At 37.2% G+C, this 20,886-nt stretch overlaps 1 protein-coding gene across 2 annotated transcripts in view; it reads left to right on the forward strand.

The window, feature by feature from the left end:
* Positions 1-16: 16 nt before the first annotated feature.
* The window catches only part of MRPL47 (mitochondrial ribosomal protein L47), a 27,183-nt gene continuing 6,313 nt past the window's right edge, over positions 17-20,886 (forward strand). Inside the window, exons 1-5 of one of the 2 annotated variants that reach the window (XM_082394232.1) lie at positions 17-165; positions 3,347-3,498; positions 4,046-4,106; positions 7,050-7,146; positions 18,936-19,066. In XM_082394232.1, the coding sequence (XP_082250358.1) occupies positions 41-165; positions 3,347-3,498; positions 4,046-4,106; positions 7,050-7,146; positions 18,936-19,066 (566 nt within the window). In that variant the 5' untranslated portion in view covers positions 17-40. The remainder of the gene's footprint in view (positions 166-3,346; positions 3,499-4,045; positions 4,107-7,049; positions 7,147-18,935; positions 19,067-20,886) is intronic. The other variant, XM_082394233.1, reaches the window with a different exon arrangement.

The following is a 20,886-nucleotide window of genomic DNA, read 5'->3' on the forward strand; positions in this document are numbered from 1 at the left end:
TCGGCGTGAGACACCGGAAGTGACATCATTGTTGGCGGAAATGCGGTTTGCTTACTTATGCGGAAAAATGGCTGCCGCCAGTTTGGTTGTCTTGTGCCGAAGAGTCTCGGCGGCCTTGAAGGCTTCCAGGTCGTTAATAAGTCCTCAGGCCCCTGCTAGCACAAGGTAAGTGATGTGAGGAGTAGGTCTGTCCATTTCTCCAACTTTGGATCTTGTTTGGTTGCCGAGATGCTGAGAAACGCTTAGGGATGGAAAGGCCGCTGGGATGGCTGGGCCCGAACCCACCTCCGTGAGGAGTGAGTGACCTTGGAGAAGTCCCTCACCTGCGACATTTCTGTATTTTCCTCAAACATTTTGTTGCCACCTCCTGTGGACCAGGCAGTTCGTGGGGTCTGTAGAAAACCAGTATTTGTTGAACTAAACCTAGAGGTACGGAAGCATCCTGTTCGGCAGGGTGAGTTGGGAAAAACTTCACTGAAGAGCTTTTGGCTGTGGAACTGAAGGCTGTGTCAGGTTTGGATGGATTAAAAAAGGGGTGGGAGGGTGTACTCCCAGAGTTTGTCAAAAAGAGATTGTTCAGTAAATGTTGAGTGAATAAATGAAAGTAGCCAAATGAACAGAAAGCCGCCCTGCAAGTGTGAGAAAAGAATATCCTACACGTGTTGGTTATTATTTCTAGGAAGACCGCTTGTCTTCTGGACAGACCGATCATTTTTGACGTTGTGGTGTACGATTTCCTCCCTTTTATTAGTGTTTGTTTTTAATGAGTTAAATTTTACAAGTAGTTGGGTATGTCATTTTTTTAAAAAAAGGAAGTAATGTATGTGCTCTTGAATCCAGCACATTTATTGGGCATCTCTCAGATACAGTGAACTTACATTAACCTCAGAGATAAGCAATTTTTTTGGTTTGTTTTTTGCAGAGGTTCAGGGGTTGTAACTGGAAAAGTAGCAAACTTGAATCAATCGTCTCTTCCATCTCATCATCGTTTTTCCTTAAAAAAATTTTTGGATTTTTATCATTACTGTTGAATCTGTTCATTTACAGACACTTTGGAAAATAGGGTAAAGTGCTTTGAAGAAGAAAGTAAACATCAACTATGGTTTTACCATTCAGAGATAAACAGATTTTCTTCTATTCTTTTTAACTTTGAGTATATAGACATACATGAAATTTTAAAATAAAATCAGGATAATATTTACGTATATGCATTTTTATGTTCTACCCTTGTTTTCCAACTTTTTATTTTAAAAAATTTCAAGCCAAAAGGAAAGTTGTAAGAGTAGTACAAAGAATAACCATATACTCTTCACCTATGTTAACCAATCCTCAGCATTTTGTCACATTTTCTATACTTTTTATATCCATGCCTTTATTTTTCTGAACTATTTGAGGCATGTCAGAATTGCAAACATCATGGCACTTCAGCATATATCTCCTAAGAACAAGAACACTATCTTAACCACAATACTACAATGATCACACCGGGGAATTTTTTTTTTCTTTCTTAATTTTTAATTCAGAGTCCAGTCAATGAACATTTATCCTGTTAATTGTCATGTATCATTAGTCTTCTTTAATCCAGAATGGTTCCTTTTTTTCTCTTTCATGATATTGACATTTTTTATAAGGTCAGCCTTTTTAGAATATTCCTTCATTTGGATTTGTCTGATTGTTTCCTCATGATTAGATTCACATTAAATTTTTCTTGGTAGGAATATAACACTTGTTATACACTTCATTATTGTATTTTAAGCTATTTCCCCAGGTCATTAAATATTCTTTATAAACATGACTTTTAGATGACTGCATAATAGATTATCATACAGATGCACAATAATGTTTTTAACCATTCCCCAGTTGCACATTTACATTATTATCAGCTTTTTGATATCATATATAATGCTTTAATAGACTTTTTTTTTTTAATTATTATTCATTTATTTATTTATTTGGCTGTGTTGGGTCTTCGTTTCTGTGCCGAGGGCTTTCTCTAGTTGCGGCAAGCGGGGGCCACTCTTCATCGCGGTGCGCCATCCTCTCACTATCGTGGCCTCTCTTGTTGCGGAGCACAGGCTCCAGACGCGCAGGCTCAGTAGTTGTGGCTCACGGGCCTAGTTGCTCCGCGGCATGTGGGATCTTCCCAGACCAGGGCTCGAACCTGTGTCCCCTGCATTGGCAGGCAGACTCTCAACCACTGCGCCACCAGGGAAGCCCCCTTTAATAGACTTTTTAAAAGTACAATTGACTTACAATATTATATTAGTTTCAGGTGTATAACATAGTGATTCGATATTTTTATATATTACAAAATGATCACAATAGACAGTTTGATTTATCAATTCCCATCTATGATGATTTGTCTTTTTTTAAAAAAAAATTTATTTATTTTTTATTTATTTGGTTGCATCAAGCCTTAGTTGTGGCAGGCAGGCTCCTTAATTGTGGCTCGAGGGCTCCTTAGTTGCAGCATGTGGGTTCCTTGGTTGTGGCATGCGAACTCTTAGTTGCAGCATGCATGTGGGAACTAGTTCCCAGACCCAGGCCCCCTGCGTTGGGAGCTTGGAGTCTTAACCACTGTGCCACCAGGGGAGTCCCTCTGATAATTTCTTTAGTTGAAATTTCTAAATTCAGTGGAATTACTAGGTTAAAGGAGGAAGCATTGGGGTCTCTGATGTGTTGTGAAATTAAAGTTCAGAATGTTTTTATCTGCTTATATGCCCACTAGCCGCACATGAAGGACCTAAAAATGTACCTTAAAATATAATTATGTCGGGCTTCCCTGGTGGCGCAGTGGTTGGGAATCTGCCTGCCAAGGCAGGGGACACGGGTTCGAACCCTGGTCCGGGAAGATCCCACATGCCGTGGAGCAACTCAGCTCGTGCGCCACAACTTCTGGGCCTGCACTCCCGAGCCTGCGAGCCACAACTCCTGAGGCCTGGGCGCCTGGAGCCCGTGCTCGGCAACAGGAGAGGCCACCTCAATGGGAAGCCCGTGCACCGCAACGAAGAGTGGCCCCCGCTCACCGCAACTAGAGAAAGCCCGTGCACAGCAACAAAGACCCAACGCAGCCAAAAATAAATAAATTAAATAAATAAATTTTTAAAAATACCTTTAAAAAATATATATATATAATTATGTCAATATATTGGCTCTGAAGTTACAGGATAGCAACATATATAATGGCATGTTAAAAATAATTTCTAAAGCATTTTATGAGTTTATCATTTCTTGGGCAGAAACCCCAAGTTGATTTTTTGACATTGTAGATGAGGAAATGATTCTGTTTATTGCATATAAAATCCAAATGTTGTGAAACTTGAATCACTTGTTTATATATGTTCAGTTGCAGGTTTTCTCTTAGTCTGTTGACTAAGAATACACCAAATGTCACATCTTTTCACCAGTGTAGATTACTTCATACCACATTGTCTAGGAGAGGACTGGAAGAATTTTTTGATGACCCAAAGAATTGGGGGGAAGAAAAAGTGAAATCTGGTGAGATATTTGGGTTGACTATATTAAATAATTTTATTGAACCTTCTGTCATTTTCGGATTATTTATTCAGTTTGGGAATTACTTAAGTGTTTCCTTTTTGATTTCCTTTGGGAATGTCTATTAGAGAAGATTAGAAGGACAGTATAATAGTAGAGTTAACTGTTCCTTGGAAGGTTGGCAAAAGGTTTAGAAGAGGAGTAGGTTGAAATTAACTAAAGTGAGGTTTGGGGTTTGTTTTACATTTCATTTTTTTAGAGATAATTGAAAATTTATAATGATATTAAGTATTTTGACATTAGACTGTGAAGGTACATTCTATACTAATACTAACATTTTTTGAATGCTATTGCCAGTCACATTACTAATATTTTCATATGTGTTATCTAATTTAATCACAATTAAATCCTAATTATATATTGTACTATAATATAATAAAGCTATTACACATTTTACAGATAAGGAAACAGGTTTAGAGAGGTTAAGTAATTTGCCAAAGGGCATGTAGCTAGAAAATTATTTCATGTTATGAATTTATCATTTTAATAGGAGCTTCATGGACCTGTCAGCAATTAAGGAACAAAAGTAATGAAGATTTACATAAACTTTGGTAAGTATACTGAGTACATTAACATCTAAGTGTTTGAAGCAGTTATAGTATAATAATGAGGTATAAACTTTATCTGATTTAAGAAATTAAGTAAAGTGATTTATAGTACTGTTGGTGATATATAAGATGATTAAAATTTTTATAAGTACTACAGAGGTTAAATTACATTATGACAGATGTATCAGAGTTCTTAAATAGTTGGGAGTTTAGAAATTTTACTGTAACTGCTACCAGTCATCCTACCACTTTTATACTAAGAATTTCAGGAAACTAATAAAGCAAAATGGGGATGAGTTGGTCACATTTAGGCCTTCTTCCTTTTTATTACCTTTTGCATGGTCTGGAAGCTTTAGCTTATTTGCTTTGAGGAAGAGTATTGGAGGGTGCACTTAATTGGAAATTTGGGTAGGTTTTTCTGGCAGATACTCCTGATGAATTAGAAAGAATTGAGAGGATTTAAGACAGATTTGCGTTGTATATATACATATATAAATTGAAGTATAATTGACATAACATTGTATTAGTTTCAGATGTGCAATGTAATGGTTCAATATTTGTATATATTGTAAAATGATCACAATAAGTCCAGTTAATATCTGTCACCATACATAGTTACAAAAAGTTTTTTTCCTTGTGATGAGAATTTTCAAGATCCATTCTCTGAGGTACTTTCAAATATGCAGTACAGTATTACTGACTATAGTCACCATTGCCGTACATAACATCCCCATGACTTTTTCCTTTTATAACTGGGAATTTGTACCTTTTGACCCCCCTATCCCCCCACATTAATCGACTATATTTAGCCCAGAGCTATGTTTGTTTGGGCTGCACTGTGTTTTAAAAATTGGGAAGTTTCGCACAAAAATAAGGATTTCTGGCTCCTCTTGAATAATCAGACCTGTGATGTTGCAACACTGAACCTGCATTTTTACATGGTGACAGTTGGCTGGTCTAAATGGAGTAGTGCATACCACTTCTTACCCATCTTGTTGTTCTTTCACCAAGCTCCCTTCACTCATAATTACTGTTTGTCCAGGCACTGTAGTAGGCATTTAAAGTTTGATTTAAATGGGTTATCTTTGATTTAAAGGGTTGATTTAAAGGGTTATCTTTCATGGCAGATTAAAGAACTGTAAAATGCTTATAAAACCACTAATATTACAGGCTTCTTTATGTGATACAATAAGAAATATATATTTTGTCTTTGTCTCTGATCGCTTAACACACAGCTCCTAAATCCCTTGGAATTGCCTGAGTGATATGAGTGTCTTCTAATCAGGCAGCTCTTGGGGGTGGGGGCTGGGGGGTATTGTTGTGTAGCTTCAGGATAGAGGCTGATTGCCAGAAAGGCCAAGGTGTGATTAGCGGATGGAGCATTCAGCCTCACCACCACCCCCACTTTTGGGGAGGGAGAGGGACTGGAGATCGAGTTCAGTCACCAGTGGCCAGTGATTTAATCAATCATGCCTGCATCACAACACCTCCGTAATAAACCCTAAACAACTAGGTTTGGAGAGCTTCCAAGTTGGTAAGTACATGGAAGTTCTGGGAGGGTGGTGTGCCTTGAGAAGGCATGGAAGCTTTCCACCCCTTCCCCATATCTTGTCCTGTGCATCTCTTCCATCTGGCTGTTTCTGAGTTGTATCCTTTATAATAAACCAGTAAGAGAGTAAAGTGCTTTCCTGAATTCTGTGAGCTATTCTATCAAATTATCAAACCCATGGACAGGGTTGTTGGAACCCCCAGTTTGTAGCTGGTCAGTCAGATATGTGGGAGGCCTGGAAATTGCTGTTGGCATCTGAAGTGGGGGGCAGTCTTTCTTGTGGGACTGAACACTTAAATTTGTGTAATCTGGCTCTGACTTCAGGTAGTTAGTGCCAGGGAGTTGGAAAAGTTATGTTGGAAAAGACAACATGTTACTGTCAGGAGAGAAAAACCCCTCATTTGGTGTCAGAAGTGTTATGTTTAAAACAGCACAGATTCATGGTAAAAAATACGTTGTTTTAAAGCACGTTTACTGTTGGTTATTGGTAAAGGGATAGTTAAGGCAGTTTCAATATTCATCCTGGCTAAAGCCAAATAATTTATCTTCTGCCACTCCTTCCCCCAAAATTGTCTTCTTCCATACCAAAAAGTACCCCAATTCCTTTGTTTCATTTTCTTTGCCCTCTACATTTATTTCCTTTACTTTCTTCCAGCTCTGATTCTCAATCAAACATATTTATTCACAAAAGTCACTCACACTTGAGCTTTACCACTTCAGTGTTTTGATTTCAGTGATTTGATTGTGTTTGCTTTGGTTTCCTTTCCAGCCTAACATATCCCATCTCTATGAAGCTTTCATTGATCATCTTAGCCAGAAGGAATGTCTCATTTCTCCCACTTAATTCTCCTGGTAGTTGTTGTCTATACCACTGAGTATACCACACCACATTTCAGTTGTGGAGGGAGCATAGTGGGCTAAAAATAGAATGGGTTTTCCACCCAGGGAGTTCAGGATTTGAATCTTGAATTAGCCATGTGCCCCCCGAAACCTTACTTCTCTCAGCTTTAGTTTCTTCATTTAGAATGTGTAAATAGTTCCAACTTCAGAATTGTTGTGAGTATTCAGTGAAATAAATGTATATAATGTGCTTATTTAGCACATTGCCTGGCGTATAACAGGAACTGAATAAGTGTTATTTATCTTCCATCTTCTCTCTCCACTTGGAATGTAGGGACTACGTTTTATGCTTTTTTGTAACTCTTCTAGCACTTACCTTACTTAATGCAGTATGTGGCACATGGAAAATTTATTGAACAAATGAGTAAGAATAGATGTAGCTCTATATAAAGGATTATTCTAAAGGACTTTTGAGTACAGATCATTAATTTTGATGTCAAAAAATCACAATTAATATAAGCACAGAATAGCATTACAAGCTCTGTTTTTTGATATAGGTATGTTCTCCTGAAAGAAAGAAACATGCTCCTAACTCTAGAACAGGAGGCTAAGCGGCAGAGATTGCCAATGCCAAGTCCGGAGCGGTTAGAAAAGGTGAGATTTGTGGGAGGCTGAAGACTGCTGAGTGTGGGATGAAAGCTAAAAGGTGTGAGTGTATGGTTCCTATAATTCTTGGCAAGTAGATTTCTTTCTTTCTACTTCCGCTTGATTTTTAGGAAACTTACAGTTATGCAACTATCACTACTATCTAATTTAGAACATTTCCATCACCACAAAAAGAAATCTCATGCCCATCTGCAGTCACTCCCATTCCTACCTACAGCCCCCAGCATATGCGTGGACATATGTTTTTATTTATCTTGGGTAGATACCTAGGAGTAAAACTGCTGTGTTGTTTGGTAAATCTGTGTTTGAAATTTTAGGAAACAGCCCAACCATTTTCTAAAGTACCTGCACTATTTTACATTTCTAGTTCTGGTTTAGCTACTTCTGCACCAACTAGGTCAGATTTGTTTAATGCTTTTTTTTTTTAATTGATGTAAAAAACCCATAACAAAATTTATCATCTTAACCATTTTTAAGTGTATAGTTTTTTAATTAAAGTATAGTTAATTTATAAAATTGTGTTAGTTTCAGGTGTACAGCATAGTGATCCAGTTTTATATATATGTGTTTTTTCCAGATTGTTTTCCAATATAGGTTATTACAAGATATTGAACATAATTCCCTGTGCTGTGCAGTAAATCCTTGTTGCTTATCTGTTTTATGTATAGTAGTTTCTGTCTGTTAATTCCATACTCCTAATTTATCCTTCCCCCACTTCCTCTCCTCTTTGGTAACCATATGTTTGTTTTCTATGTCTGTGAGTCTGTTTCTGTTTTGTATATAGATTCATTTGTATCTTTTTTTTTAGATTCAGCATATAAACGATATCATATGATATTCACCTTTCTCTGTCTGACTTCACTAAGTATAATATTCTCTAGGTTCATCCATGTTGCTGCAAATGGCAGTATTTCATTCTTTATTGTGTCTGAGTAATATTTCATTGTGTGTGTGTGTGTGTGTATGTATGTATGTATATACATGTGTGTGTGTATATATATGTATTTGTACATATACACCACATCTTCCTAAGCCAGTTGTCTGTTCATGGGCACTTCAATTGTTTCCATGTCTTGGCTGTTGTAAATAGTGCTGCTGTGAACATTGGGGTGCATGTATCTTTCCAAATTCGGGTTTTTCTTTTTTCCAGAAATATACCAAGGAGTGGGATTGCTGGATCATATGGTAGCGCTATTTTTAGTTTTTAAAGGAAAATTTTCTGTAGTGGCTGCACCAATTTACATTCCCACCAAAAGTGCAAAAGGGTTCCCTTTTCTCCACACCCTCTCCAGTATTTATTATTTGTAGACATTTTGATGATAGCCATTCTGACCGGTGTGAGGTGATATCTCATTTGGTTTTGATTTGCATTTCTTCAATAATTAGCACGGTTGAGCATCTTTTCGTGTGGCTGTTGACCATCTGTATGTCTTTGGGGAAATGTCTATTTAGGTCTTCTGCCCATTTTTTGGTTAGGTTGTTTGTTTTTTCAATATTGAGTTGTATGAGCTGTTTGTGTATTTTGGATATTAACCTCTCATCAGTTGCATCATTTACAAATATTTTCTCCTGTTCCATATGTTGTCTTTTCATTTTGTTGATGGTTTCCTTTGCTGTGCAAAAGCTTTTACATTTTGATTATGTCTCATTTGTTTATTTTTGCTTTTATTTCCTTTGCTTTGGGAGACTGATCTAAGAAAATATTGCTATGATTTATGTCTAAGAACATTTTGCCTATGTTCTCTTCTAGGAGTTTTGTGGTGTCATGTCTTATATGTAGGCCTTTAAACCATTTTGAGTTTATTTTTTCATGTGGCGTAAGGGAGTGTTCTAATTTATTGATTTACATGTGGCTGTCCAGCTTTCCCAACACCATTTGCTGAAGAGACTCTTTTCTCCATTGTATAGTCTTGCCTCCTTTGTCTAAGATTAATTGACCATAGGTGTGTGGGTTTATTTCCGGGCTCTCTATTCTGTTCCATGGATCTGTCTGTTTTTGTGCCAGTACCATAGTGTTTTGATAACTGTAGTTTTGTAGTATAGTCTGAAGTCATAGATTAATTGACTGTAGGTGCATGGGTTTATTTTTGGACTCTGTATTCTGTTCCATTGATTTATATGTCTGTTTTTGTGCCAATACCACCGTGTTTGGATTACTGTAGTTTTGTAGTATAGTCTGAAGTTTGGAAGGGTTGTACCTTCAGCTTTGTTCCTTTTTCTCAGGATTGCTTTGGCAATTCTGGGTCTTTTGTGGTTCCATATAAATTTTAGGATTATTTGTTCTAGTTCTGTGAAAACTGTCACGAGTGTTTTGATAGGGGTTGCGTTAAATCTGTAGATTGCTTTGGGTAGTATGGCTATTTTAACAGTATTCTGTCTTCCAATCCAAGGGCATAAGGTATCTTTTCATTTCTTTGAATCATCTTCAGTTTCCTTTATCAGTGTTTTATAGTTTTCAGTGCATAGGTCTTTCACCTTGGTTAAGTTTATTCCTAGGCTTTGTTTTTTGTTTTTTTGACACAATTAAAAAAATTTTTTTTAACTTTCTCTTTGTGGTATTTTATTGTTAGTGTAAAAAAATGCAACAGATTTCTGTATATTAATTTTATATCCTGTTACCTTGCAGAATTCATTTATTAGTTCTTGTGTGGAGACTTCAGAGTTCTCTATATAGAGTATCATGTCATATGCAAATAGTGACAGTGTTACTTCTTCCCTTCTAATTTGGATACCTTTTATTTCTTTTTCTTTTCTGATTGCTGAGGCTGGGATGTCCAATACTACGTTGAAAAGAAGTGGTGAGAGTGGGCATCTTTGTTCCTGAATTTAGCAGGAAGGCTTTCAGCTTCTCACCATTGAATATTATGTTGGCTGTGGGTTTGTCATAAAGGGCTTTTATTATGTTGAGATATGTTCCCTCTCTACCCACTTTGGCGAGAGCTTTTAACATGAATGGATGTTGAATTTTGTCAAATGCTTTTTGTGCATCTATTGAGATGCTTGCTCATGTGCTTTTTGTCTTTCCTTTTGTTAATGTGGTGTATCACATTGATTGATTTGCCTATGTTGAACCATCCTTGTGACCCTGGAATGAATCCAGCATGATCATGGTGTATGATCCTTTTTAAGTATTGCTGGATTTGGTTTGCTGATATTTTATTGAAAATTTTTGTCTATATTCATCAAAGGTATTGACCTGTAATTTTCTTTTTTTTGTAGTGTCTTTGTCTGGTGTTGGTATCAATCAGGCTACTGATGGCTTCATAGAATATCTTTGGGAGTGTTCCCACCTCTTCAGTCTTTTGGAATAGTTTGAGAAGGTTTGGTATAAATATATAAGTTCTTTGTATGTTTGATAGAATTCCCCAGTGAAGCAGTCAGTCCTGGACTCTTGTTTGCAGGGAGTTTTTTAATTACATATTCTATTTCACTTCCAGTGATCGGTCTGTTCAAATAATCTGTTTCTTCTTAACTCACTTTTGGTAGGCTGTATGTTTCTAGAAACTTGTCCATTTCTTCTAGGTTTTTCAATTTGTTGGCATATAACTGTTCATAGTATTCTCTTATGATTTTTTGTATTTCTGTGATATTGGTTGTTATTTCTCCTCTTTCATTTCTTATTTTGTTTATTTGGGTCCTTTTTTCTGGGTAAGCTTGGCTAAAGGTTTGTTAATTTTGTTTATGTTTTCAAAAAACCAGCTCTTAGTTTTATTGATCTTTTCTATTTTTTTTTTTTAAATCTCTATTTTATTTCCTTCCTTCTGCAGACTTTGGGTTTTGTTTGTTCTTCTTTTTCTAATTCTTTTAGGTGGTAGTTTAGGTTGTTTATTTGAGATTTTTCTTGTTTCACGAGGAAGGCCTGTATTGCTACGAACTTCCCTCTTAGAACTGCTTTTGTGGCATCCCAGTGGTTGTTATTATCTTTTGCCTCGAGGTATTTTCTGATTCCTTCTTTGATTTCATTGTTGACGCATTGGTTTTTCTGTAGCATGTTCTTTAGTTTCCATGTGTTTGTTCTTTTCCCATTTTTCTCACTGTGGTGCATTTCTAGTTTCATACTATTGTGGTCAGAAAAGATGCTTGAGGTAATTTCTATCTGCTTAAATTTGTTGAGGCTTGTTTTGTGACCTAGTATGTGGTCTATCCTAGAGAACGTTCCATGCATGCTTGAATGCATGTGTATTCTGTTTTTTTTTTTTAATGTAGTGTCCCATATGTCAATTAAGTCCAACTGGTCTGTTGTGTCATTTAGGACCTCTGTTACCTTATTGATCTTCTATCTGGATGATCTGTCCATTGATGTCAGTGGGGTGTTAAAGTCTCCTGCAATTATTGTATTATTGTCCATTTCTCCCTTTACATCTGTTAGTATTCATTTTATATATTTAGGTGCTCCTATATTGGGTGCTTATATGTTGACGAGTGTAATATCCTCTTCTGTATTGATCCTTTTATCATTATATAGTGTCCTTTGTCTTTCTTTATGGCCTTTGTTTTAAAGTCTATTTTGTCTGATAGGAGTATTGCTACCCCACTTTCTTGTCATTTCCATTTGCATGAAATATCTTTTTCGATCCCCTCATTTTCAGTCTGTGTCTTTCACCCTGAAGTGAGTCTCTCAGGCAGCATATTGTAGGTTCTTGGTTTTTTAATCCAGTCTGCCACTCTGTGTCTTTTGATTGGAGCATTTAGTCCATTGACATTTAAAGTAATTATTTATTAGTATGCACTTTTTTCCATTTTAATCTTTGTTTTCCAGGGGTTATTTTATAGTTTTTCTTTGTTCGTTTCTTCTTTTTGTTTTTCCTTTTGTGGCTTGATTATTTTCTTTTGTAGTATGCTTGAGTTCCTTTTTTTTGTTTGCCATGCTGCGTGGCTTGCAGGATACTTAGCTCCCCAGCCAAGGATTGAACCTGTGCGCTTGGCAGTGAAAGCACAGAGTCCTAACCACTGGACCGCCAGGGAATTCCCTTGAGTTCCTTTCTTTTTGTTTTTGTGAATCTATTGTAGGTTTTTGATATGTAGTTACCATATCAAAAGTATGGTATGTTGACCCATAACTATATCTAATTGCTTTAAGCTGATAATCATACAAGTTCAAACACATTCTAAAAGCTCTACATTTTACTTCTTCCCTCCCCAACATGTTGTGATTTTGGTGTCCTGTTTTACATCTTCATGCTTATCCTTTTGCTGTTAATTGTAGTTACCATTGCTTTTACAAAATTTCTTTGATTGTTTTTTAATCTATGTACTGGCTTATTTAAATGATTTTCAGTCCTTTTATATATTTGCCTTTCCTACTGTGATTTTCCCTTTCCCATAGAGTCTTGCTTCTTTTCTATTTAGAGAAGACCCTTCAATATTTCTTTTAGGGTAGGTTTAGTATTGCTGAATTCTTTTAATTTTGCTTGTCTGAGATATTCTTTCTCTTTCTATTTTAAATGATAATCTTGCAGGGTAGAGTATCCTAGGTTGCAGGATTTTCCCCTTTCAGGGCTTGAGTATATTGTGCTACTCCCTTCTGACTTTATGGGAGTTCCCTTGTAACTGACTTTTTGTTTTTCTCTTGCTGCCTTTAGAATCCTCTCTTTATCTTTACCTTTTGCTGTTTTAATTATGATATGTCTTGGTGTGGGTCTGTTTGGGTTCATCTTGTTTGGGACCCTCTATGCTTCCTGTACCTTGATATCTGTTTCCTTCTTTGGGCTTGGGAAGTTTTCAGCCATAATTTCTTCAAATACATTTTTGATCCCCTTCTATCTCTCTCTCTCTCTTCTCCTTTTGGAATCCCTATTATGTGTAGGTTGGAGTGCTTTATAGTATCCCATAGATCTCGTCTGTTGCTTTCATTTTTTAAAAATTTTTATTTATTTACTTATTTTTAAATTAAAAAAAATTTTTTTTGGCTGCATTGGCTCTTTGTTGCTGCATCAGGGCTGTCTCTAGTTGCAGCGAGTGGGGGCTACTCTTCATTGTGGTGCTTTCATTTTTTTCATTTGTCTTTCTGTCTGCTATTTTGATTGGGTAGTTTCCATTATTCTATCTTCCAGATCACTTATTTGTCCTTCTGTGTCATTTAGTGTGCTATTCATTGCTTCTAGATTGGTTTTCATACCGGCAATTGAATTGTCTAATTTTGATTGGTTCATCTTTATAAAACTTCTGGTTCCTTGTTATAGTGATCTTTATTTTTATTATTTTTATCTGCTTTTATTTATTTCTTTATTTATTTAAAATTATGTGTTTATTTATTTATTTTTGGCTGTGTTGGGTCTTTGTTGCTGCTCACGGGCTTTCTCTAGTTGCAGCGAGCAGGGGCTACTCTTCCTTACAGTGCGTGGGCTTCTCATTATGGTGGCTTCTCTTGTTGTGGAGCACGGGCTGTAGGTGTGCAGACTTCAGTAGTTGTGGCACGTGGGCTCAGTAGTTGTGGCTCATGGGCTCTAGAGTGCAGGCTCAGGAGTTGCGGCTAACGGACTTAGTTGCTCTGTGGCATGTGGGATCTTCCTGGACCAGGGATTGAACCTGTGTCCCCTGCATTGGCAGGCAGATTCTTAACCACTGCGCCACCAGGGAAGTCCCTGCTTTTACTATTTCCATTTTGAACTTAGGGTCTGTAGACTGGTGAGGTCTATTTTATTATTTGTTCTTTCAGGGGATTTCTCTTGTTTTTTTAAATTGGGAGTAGTTCCTCTGTTTTTTCATTTTACTAAACCTTCTCTGTCTCTCTGAATTTAGGAAAAACAGTTATCTACTGTGGTCTTAAAGGGGTGTTTTTATGTGGGAGTGTCCCTGTGTAGACTGTGTCCAGTATTTTTGGTGTGAGGGCTGGTTTTGGATGCCAGTCATGTCCTTCCTAAGAGTACTCGTCGTTATTTCCTTGATAGAGCGTGTGACTGGTGTCTAGAGTCTGTGCTGGATGTGAGGCAGGGCTTCCTCTTTGCTCTGTGGCTGTCACCGCCCAGTCGGGTGGGGTCTGCTCCCCAGTTTTTGGAGTAGAAGGCTGAGGGTCAGGTTCAATTAGTCTCTGTTGCCCTGCCCCAAAGGAGGTGATTGCTGAAGCAAGTGAGGCTCCTGTGGTCACGGCAAACCTGTGAACCACCTGTGTGGTTCTGTCCAGAAGCATCCCAAGGTCCTGTCACTTTCTGTGTTGTGTTTGTTCCAGATCTAGTGCAAGGCTGTGGCGTGGAATAGGCTGGGGGTTGGGGCATTGTGTCTGCAGGAACTGAGGTGGCTGTGCTCCAGCCTGAGATCTGGGCTGCCTCTGTGACAGACTTCTCCAGGACCTGTCTTCCCCAGATCTAGTGCTCAGCTGCACAGAGAGGGCAGAGCCAGGGTGCTCTCTCTGGGACACCAAGCCTGGCTTATCTGGGTACTCTTGACCTGGGCCTGTCTGCCTGAGATTCAGCACTTAGCTGCTTCACATTCTTGTGGCCAGTGCCCAGTGCGCCCACTGACAATGTCTGCCTGACTAGACACTGCCCCCATGTGTGCACTGATAATAGTCTCTGTGGCTCTGCCCAGATCACATCCCAGGCACCCTGGTCTGTCTCTGCCTAAGTAGACTGAATCTTTGCCCTGGTCTCATGCCAGACTATGGTGTGGAGTGAGCGAATTCGGGGCATTAGCCCTTTCGGATTGGGAAGTACAGCAAGGCAGCAGCTGCCAGTGCAAGGCTCTTTCAGACCTAATTGTTAGCAAGCCAGCATGCGTGCAGTCCTCCCAAGTAGAGTCTAGGCTTCTCTAGCTCTTCTGTCTGTCTCAGCGGATTTCCCACCAGGCAAGGGGGCTTGTCTCCTCGTGCAGGACCCCAGGACTGGGATGGGGATGCCCAGATTGTGGGTTGATCCACTCCCTCCCTAGGGTGAGGGTCTGCCTATGTGAACCTTCTCTTCCTTACAGATCCTTCCCAGGGGCACAGGTCCTGACCTGATGCCTTTTTTATCCATTCTACCTGGTTACATGGAGATCTTTCGTGCAGCATTGGTTATGTAGGAGATCTTCTGCCAGTTTCCAGTTAGTTTTCTGTGAGAATTGTTCCACATGTAGATGTATTTTTGATGTGTTTTTGAGGGGGAGGTGAGCTCTACTTCCCCCTACTCTGCCATCTTGATTCCCCTGCTGTAGCTCAATAATATTAAGTATGTTCACATTACTGTGAAAAGGTAAACTATTATTTAGGTTAGATTTTCTTCATCATTAAAAAGAAATCACTTGGGTTCTTTATTTCCATTCCTAGAGGTAATCAATCCTGTGTGTTTCCTATTTACCCATCAGAATTTCATCAGAATTTTTCTCTGCATTGTAGAAATGTACCTGATTATTTTTATTTACACAGATGTGGTTATACAGTTTATACTCTTTTGAAACTTGCATCTTCTACTTACTAGTGTATTTTGGAGATTTTTCCGTATCAGTAAGTGCAGAAGATCTGCCATTATTTTTTTCATGGCTGTACATGTTTAAGATATTTCTTCCATGTAGAGGTTTTATGTTTTATTTAGTTAGGTTTATCAGGTTGTTTCTTTTTTTCATACAGTGCTTTCAGGGTCAGCTCTTTATTGATTTTTTTCTGTGCCATAGTAAGTAGTCAGTGAGATTGGAACCCAGCTTTTTGTAATGGCTTCGGTCTTGTTGCCTTACCTCCGCTGCTTCAGGTTTCTTTCCCCACACTGCTCACCACCATGAGGACCTGATATCCCTGCAGAGAGTCAAAGAAGGTGTGGGATAAAATCTCAGTTATTTACCCTAATTATGGAGAAGGTTATTCTGCCTTTATAAAAATTGAGTTAATCATATTTGGGGGTTTTTAAACTTTATTTTGATAAAACATGAGGCTGACAGAAAAATTACAAGAAAAATACAAAGAGGCATCCTTCACCCAAATTCCCTATGTATTTTACCACGTTTGCTTTATCCTTCTTTGCCTCCTCTCCACATAACTACATTTTTCCTCAGCTGTTTGAGAGTAAGTTATATATGTGATATCCCTTTACCCATAACTACTTTAGTGTATATTGCCAAGAAAAACAAGGATATTTCCTTACATAACCACTGTACAGTTTTCAAAATCAGGAAATTAACATTGATACAATAGTATAATCTACAGATCTTACTGAAATTTCATTAGTTATTCCAACATGTCCTTTTATAGCAAAAAAAATCCTGGCTGGTGTGTTTTCAGTGTTGTCTCTTGAGTCTCCTTTAATCTGATTACTCAGTCTTTCTTTGTGTTTCATGACATTGACACTGTTGAAGAGGATGGGCCAATTTGGGTTTGTGATGTTTCTCATGATAATCATGATGATTGGCACTAATATCATAGAAATGATGCTGTATTCTTCACAGTGCATCATATGAAGAGGCATGCAATGTTGATTTGTTCTGTTACTGAACTTGTTAGCGTTAGTATTTGGTTAGCCTGGTGTCAGGTTTCTCCACTGTATAGTAACTAAATTTTTCTTTACATTGAGACCATGTAAATATCTTTTAAACCCTCCAACTTGGACTCATTGGTTTTAGCATCTACTGATGATGATTTTTGCCTCAATCAGTGATTTTTACTGTTTGCTAAATGGTGATTTTCTAATTTCATTGTTCATTCTACATTATTTGTTAGCTTTCTTCTGTAAGGAAGGGCTTTTCCTTTTCTCCCTGTCTTCCTTTCCTTTCCCTTTTCTTTCTTGAGTCATGCATTCCAATTTTATTCAATGAGTTAAAATCCTTTAGTATCATCATTCTAGATTTGGCCATTGTGTTTTCCTTCAAGCTGGCCTATATGTCCTTATCATTCTTTGATGAGGAACAGCAAGATATTCTGGATTCATCTTGTGCTTTTCCTGCCCCAACCCTGGAATCAGCCATTTTACAGAGGAACCCTGATTCCTTTGAATGGAGAAAGATATATTTAGAAACTAAGATCTGGTTGGTACATGTTTTCATTGCTACAAAACATTTGTAAAGTAGTGTTATTTTATTTTTAGGTATATTTGGCAACTCTTCTTTTAAGGAAAGTTATGCTTTAGAAACTCTTTTAGGTGGATTGGCTGTTTATAAGTAGCACATTGTTTATTTGATGAAAAAGCTTTTGCTATAATGGTGCTGTTCTAATAAGACTTTTAAACTGCAATAATAGATTATCCCCTCTGCCTGCTTTAAAAAATATATTTCAGAGGTGAACTTCAGCCCAGTAAATCATATGTACTATACTTTCTGAATTAGTAGAATCTAAAATAGTAAAAGTTTTAAACTGAAAGTGATTATAATTTTTTTAACCTCAAATACAGTTTTCTCAGTGCTTTGTGACATACTACTAACGAAAATGTATCAAGAAAAGTTTTAAAAGAATTATTCTCTATTTAAGATATAAGCTGAGGCTTTGGAACTATGTAAGGACACTTTTGGCTCTGGGAAAGTTGTAAACTAGAAAAGAAAGCTCTTTGAAGTTGGTTTTTTTGAATGGAGTGTATCTAATTGATACTTTTGATTTTCTTTCTCATCTGTTGGCATGAACATGAATAATTGGATGTTAACTCTGTGGACTTGGTAGCCATTTATTTTCTGTCTTTGTGAGCTAACATTAGATTTCAGTTAGGAACCTCAGCCCTGACCTTGGGCACACTCTTTAATGTAGTCAGTCAACAACCAGGTTTACTGAGTTCCTAAGGGTCAGAGAGCTTTGTATTAGGCCCTGATCAGTGTGGTCTCTTCACTCTTCTAAGTTTGTCTGTCTTCAAGATAGGATTTGTCATTCTTACCCACCTTTTATTTCTCAAGGACTTTATAGAAATTCATATAGTTGAGAGGAAGTAGTGTGAGGATTCAGTGTGGCTTTGAGTCAAGTAGGCCATAAAAGTGCTGAGTGTGAGCTGCATATATAGGTTATGAAGTAGTTTAAATATGTGGCTTTGACATCTCTCTTAGGTTCCACAGCTACCTGGGGAATTATCTTTATAATCTAATACCCCTCCCCTTTTTAGGTTTCTTATAAGGAACAAGTATGTATATGAAGTATTTCATATCTGTTATGATGCTTAAGATAATACACATATATCACTACCTAAACATGGCTCTCAGGATTTAGAATTATGAAAAAATTTAGCTCACCTGTCATTACAATCCCCAATGTATAAATATTTATTTTTGAATAAATATATATTGCTCAGCCAATATATTATTATGTACAATGTCAAACATAATAGAAATGTTAAAAGAAAGAGATAAAAAATAAATAGAAGTTCTAATGGTATCTTCTGGTGTCTTGATGGATCTTTGGAGATTAGTATCAGGATAGGTTGGTATTCCATTCCCTATAATAGCAACAGCTGCCAAGTAGGTCAACATATCTGTATCTGAGTGTTAGGGACACACTAATTAATTAAGGCCAAAACATAGGTTTTAATATTTAAAAAGCAGCTGTTAATCACTTCTTAATAGCTCATTGAGTTTTAAAATGATGAGTCAAATTGGGTCTCCAAAAGGAATCTATGCAAGTGTATCCTACTCCAAACAAAAGTAATACATGGAAATTTGAGCTGAATAGATTTTCATTTAAATGAAACTAAACTCTAAAAAAATTACAAAAAGTGATATTACACACACCTATGTATATGCATACCCAGCCAGAAAGATTTTTAGGAAATATTTGACAGAATGGTTCTTTGACAAAAAGATTGATCATAGGTTTTCTGTAGCATAGTCATTATGTGTTTTCTTTCTTTGGAATTCTGTCATGTGGTGATTGTTGAAATTATATCTTTCTATTCTCTTCTCAGGTAGTAGATTCCATGGATGCATTAGATAAAGTTGTCCAGGAAAGGGAAGATGCCCTCAGACTTCTTCAGACCGGTCAAGAAAAAGCTAGACCTGGTGCTTGGAGAAGAGACATCTTTGGAAGAATCATCTGGTACATAGTGGCTCTTCTAAGATGAGAGTGAAGTCCCATGCCTCATTCCCCATCCAGTATCTTTTAAGAATATGAGATATATTAGCTGTATCTAATATACAGAGAGGTCCCAAACCCCTTTTGAACTTCAGGATATGAATGAAGGTAGCTGTATCTGGTAGCCAGGCATCCCATTCCCATGATTCAGTTATTTATAGGTTCTTTATAATAGTGGTTCTTAATCTTATGTGAATCAAATGACCTTTTAAGAATTTGATGAAAGTTATAGATCCTTTCCCCAGGAAAAAGTTACATATGCACACGTAATTTTAGAGGGTTATAAATCCCATGAAGCTAATTTTAGGACACACCTATCCTCTTTGCCCATTAAGAACCTGAAACTATTAAAAAAGAAGTTCTCCAGGAATAAGGCCACGTGAACTGGTCTCAGTTTGCTCCCATTGCCATTAAGATAGGCCCTAGTTCAAATTTTGAATAAAATAAACAGTTTATTTTCATTAAATCTTTCCACCTTTGTGGCATCTTATCCCCTATGTCCAGTTCCAAAGTCCTGTCAGATGTTGGGAAAGGATGTGATAGTAAACATTCACACTGAGGTATAAGTAATTGAGAAGACCCAGTGTATTCTCTCTTCCAGTGGTTTATTTGCATTTGGGTTGAACTACCAAAAGGAAGTATCTTTAGTAAAATTTTTTTCATCAGTCAGCAAGATGAGGAAGGCATTTTGGGTGGTTGGAGACCTTCCCTGTACTCTTGAAATTACACTACAAAATAGCGCTTACGCATTTGGTAGATTCTTTTAATGGAGTTTGCGGTAATGGGGCTGCTTGGAGCCAAATTTAGGGGAGTGGCTGTGTTGTCTGTAACTGTGTAATCCAGTGCAGAAGAGAGAGGAATTGCCAAAACATCTGCCTAAGAACTTTGATCTATTTTATTTTCTACTAAACTTTATTGGGATTAATCCAATTGAGGCCAGTTAGGAAAGGGTGAGGATACGGGTGAGAATGTATGTCAATTTTAGAATCTGTAAGAGTGCTATTCTCATTAAGGTTTAAAAATTTTTGCTTTTTAACTTTCCTGGAGTTAAAGTAGCGAACAAAGCAGTTATATCAGGACTTCCCTGGTGGTTCAGTGGTTAAGATGTGGCGCTTCCAATGCAGGGGGCTCCAGTTCAAATCCTGGTCTGGGAAATAAGATCCCACATGTTGCGTGGCCAGAAAAAAAAAAAAAAAGCAGTTACATCATCTTTCCAATGTAGCTTATTAAATGAAACATTATAATTCCAATGCCTTTTCCTTAATTTTCTGTTGCATGTTAAAATATTTAAATTAGCCTTTTAAATGCAGAGATTCTTCAAAACATTACATCTGAATTTTTTTTCTGACAAGAAATCATGTGGCAGTAATGTCAGAGAATACTTTTTGGATGTGTCTTTCCCTTGGTTGTTGAAAAATAGTGGTAGACTATCATCCTGACGAACTGAGGGGATTCCTGATGAACTGAGGGAATTCAGTACCTTTATCTATTCCGCTTAAAGCAGTGTGGTTCACTGCTCCAGTGGCACTGCCTGTCAAATTATATACTAAATGCCAAAATTACAAAGAGATTGGAACTTAGGCTTCTGATATTACAGATTAACTCTGGATTTTTAGAGAAGATTGGTTATATGCCCTGAGATTAATCCTTCTGTTACTTTTTTAATTGAAATATTTTCAAATAAATGTTACAGTATGAATTCACAATTTCCTTTTTTCCTACTCAGCATTATGATTTTTTAGGTTTTGTTATGTTGAGGTAGATATAGATAGATATCTATGTCA

Source organism: Balaenoptera borealis (genome assembly GCF_965194805.1).
Source record: "Balaenoptera borealis genome assembly, chromosome: 5".
Taxonomy (NCBI): Eukaryota; Metazoa; Chordata; class Mammalia; order Artiodactyla; family Balaenopteridae; genus Balaenoptera; species Balaenoptera borealis.